Source organism: Panicum virgatum, chromosome 3K (assembly GCF_016808335.1).
Source record: "Panicum virgatum strain AP13 chromosome 3K, P.virgatum_v5, whole genome shotgun sequence".
NCBI lineage: Eukaryota > Viridiplantae > Streptophyta > Magnoliopsida > Poales > Poaceae > Panicum > Panicum virgatum.
In genome coordinates, this window is record NC_053138.1 from 4,957,413 (window position 1) to 4,960,579 (window position 3,167).

At 43.6% G+C, this 3,167-nt stretch overlaps 1 protein-coding gene across 1 annotated transcript; it reads right to left on the reverse strand.

The window, feature by feature from the left end:
* Positions 1-324: 324 nt before the first annotated feature.
* Positions 325-1,563, reverse strand: LOC120700867 (protein TWIN SISTER of FT-like). Its single transcript, XM_039985074.1, has 3 exons — positions 1,177-1,563; positions 993-1,033; positions 325-847 (listed from the first exon to the last, which is right to left on the reverse strand). The coding sequence occupies exons 1-3, from the start codon at positions 1,440-1,442 to the stop codon at positions 621-623; spliced, it is 534 nt and encodes a 177-aa protein (XP_039841008.1). The 5' UTR covers positions 1,443-1,563; the 3' UTR covers positions 325-620.
* Positions 1,564-3,167: the final 1,604 nt, after the last annotated feature.

Genomic DNA, 3,167 nt, shown 5'->3' on the forward strand with positions numbered 1-3,167 from the left:
ACAGGAGTCATAATTTATTTTCCACATATTACTCTTGGCTCTTGAGCTATAATTTATCTGAGATAGATGTTATTACTAGTGTGTGGATTACAGTTAATATAAAAACCATATATACTCTCTCTTAGCTGAGATGATATACATAATAGACAGATGTTCCTAATTTTCTTGTTAGCGCTAGCAAAGAGATACTCGCTCCTGGAAATCCTTAACCTTGTCGCTGGAGAGTGTTGAACAACTTTGGTCAGAGAGTGCAAGAGTGTGCACACGAAACACATTCCTGCTTGGTTCCTTGGTGCACAAATATTTTGAAAGACAACAGAAAAATGTTCTCAAATGGATAGATTACCAGCTTCATTAATCATGCACATCCATGGTAGATGGATTATACATATTTGAGACATGTGGGGCATATATAGGAGCCTACATATACACTCCATGCATTATTATTGTACGTACGTGTCCTCTAATTTTTTTGCCTTTCACTACTAGCTTAATAGTAAAATGAGTACCACCGTTGTCGATCGAATCAACAACGAAGAATTAATCATCATGGTAATTAAGTGCTTCCTTTGATCGACCATCATCGATGGATCATCAGTTGTTGTTGGAGCATGCATGCATCACCGGTACCGCCGGCCACCGCAGCCGCCCTCCCTCTGGCAGTTGAAGTAGGCGGCGGCGACGGGGGCGCCGAGGCTGTAGCAGGCGGCGAAGTCCCTGGTGTTGAAGTTGGCGCGCCACCCCGGCGCGTCGATCGCCTGCCGCACCGCCTGCCGGAACACGATGAATACGAACCGGTGGATCCCCGCCGTTGGCCGCGGGCTCTCGTACGCCACCACCTCGTTCCCTGGCCGCCGGCGCCGGTGATGTCATTGTGAATTGTGATGCACAACAACATAACACATATGAATTCAATTTTATTTTGAGTGAACTTGCATTATATATATTGTTCTCGTGCATAAAATTCAAAACAATACACTTGGATCACGTACCATGATTGGCACCAGCTCCTTCTGGTATGTCAGTCACCAACCTATATATAGAAAGATGTAATTAAGAAGACACAAAACAGATCATGCATGCATCACCATGGCTAGCTGAGAAAATTAAAAAAAATGTATCGAGCTATACATGTATATAGAGCTAGCTAGCTTCGCACTGACTGAGCACACGTACCATTGGAGGTACTCCCGGTTGGAAGGGTTGCTTGGGCTAGGCGAGTCAGGGTCCACCATCACGAGCGTGTAGAGTGCCCTGCCGCCGCGGCCTCCGCCGGTGATGTGCACCGCCGGCTCGCTCGCCACCTGCGACGGCCTCAGCTCCGACCCGCAGGTCATCTCGCGCCCGCCGTAGAGCACCCGCAGCAGCGCCGTCGCCGGGAAGTAGTCCACGATGTCGCCGACCACGCTTCCGACCACGAGCGGATCCCTCGAAGAGCTCATCGCCGGCGGTGGCGCGCGGCCTGCTGGTAGCTATCTAGGTCACTCGTTGCAGGAAGGCCAAGACACGCTACAGAGCTTGCTAGCTGCTAGCTGATCTGATGAAATGGGGCTTAGCTTGCTTGGTGTGGGTGTGGTATGGGGAGTACACGACTATTGCCTATTTATAGGCATCTGATCTGATGATCGAGGAATAAGTTCTACCTGAAATAGTATGCATGGGATGCTGCTCGTATAATTGCACAGTGCAAATAAAAGAGATATGCATGCTAGCTGCTGAGCCTTAATTATTAATTTGGTCAGATATTCCTCATCAGTCATCTATCTAATTAACTAACAATGCAAGAATTTGGAAGATCCTGAACTAGATGATGAGACCATGGAATTAAGGATACGTGGTGGTGGATCACCTCACGCTACATATGACCTCTTTTGCAAAGAATATATAACATTTCTTACCGTGCTCCTAGTGTGTATCCCAGATCATGAATTTCCGATCGGACAGGCGCCTTCGTGTCGCCATAGCATCGGAACATAGAGTGGATGATACGATTCCCAATCCTTAATTGAGGGGTCCTTGGAATCTACTTTTTTTTCTGTAAAGATCCATCTCAATCCATTAGGACTGGATGGATATATATATGTTCATTGCACACAGGCCAACTTTTTTTTTTAAACGGTAACATCTTTACCGATGAACAAGATCTTGATGCTACGCCATTTATTCTCTAGAAGATCTGGACGGGATGAATGGATGCAGTTTGGGAGGAGGGAGGCAATTAAAGAAATTGCTGATGCTTTTGAAATAAAGCTGTTGAACCTAGAAAATAAGCAAGCTTAGTTTTGAACCCCACCTCAGGCCCCCAACAGCTACATGCATAGCCAGGGAATTCCGATCCCTCTCTAGCTTAGCTTTTCTCGATCTCCCTCCTTTTTCTTTTTCCTCCTGACTTTTTTGTGACATAAGGACATAGATGTGACTCGAGTTTCATTCATGTTCCGGTTTCATTCATGTTCCGGCATACGTATACGAGTTTCTTAATTTTGCTCGCCCTAGTGATGGCCGGCCAGGTAATGGTATTGGATTCTGCACGAGTGGTTGTGGAGAAAATGGCATATATACTATACACAGTGTATGTGAGTTTGTACACACACCCGTTTTTCCTCGTCTAATAATATATTTGTCCAAGCAGCCTATTGTTCATAATATAAGTTATAAGGTTTTCTAAACTTATTTGTTGTGTACAAACTTTACCGTACAGTGGCAAACATGACATTGAAATGTATCAAATATATTGCTTGTTTTTTTTTGCCGTCAATCATGGGACGTAATATTTGTTGTCAAACTATTCTATTATGTATATAGAGTAATATTTATATTTACTATTATTTGACGCTTCAGAATCCATGTTTTGGTACCAAAGTATATCAACATCAATGAGATTAAAATCATCAATGTCAGGGACACACCTATAGTAGGCCTTTCAGTATGTTCTTGTTCTTGGATGCATTTTCTCATCAATGATATATAGAAAATAATGATGAGTAATATGCACACACATATAAGTTAAGATAACATTAAGTTAACTCCTGTTTAATTTTAAAGATTTAGAGTTCACATTCTTCTTTCCAGAGACAAAGCAGAGATTGAAAAATATTGAGATGTGTGAACGCAGAAGTTTTAGCCCACACATGCATGCAACTGCTGGGATGCAGCCGCTGAGATAG

What these genes read in the sequence shown, in the direction of transcription:
- LOC120700867 (XM_039985074.1), bottom strand. Translation starts at nt 1,442, where the DNA reads ATGAGCTCTTCGAGGGATCCGCTCGTGGTCGGAAGCGTGGTCGGCGAC. An exon ending in AACCGGGAGTACCTCCAATG is followed by an intron (nt 1,034 to 1,176) that starts GTACGTGTGCTC and finishes TTCTATATATAG; the next exon opens with GTTGGTGACTGACATACCAG. An exon ending in AGGAGCTGGTGCCAATCATG is followed by an intron (nt 848 to 992) that starts GTACGTGATCCA and finishes GCCGGCGGCCAG; the next exon opens with GGAACGAGGTGGTGGCGTAC.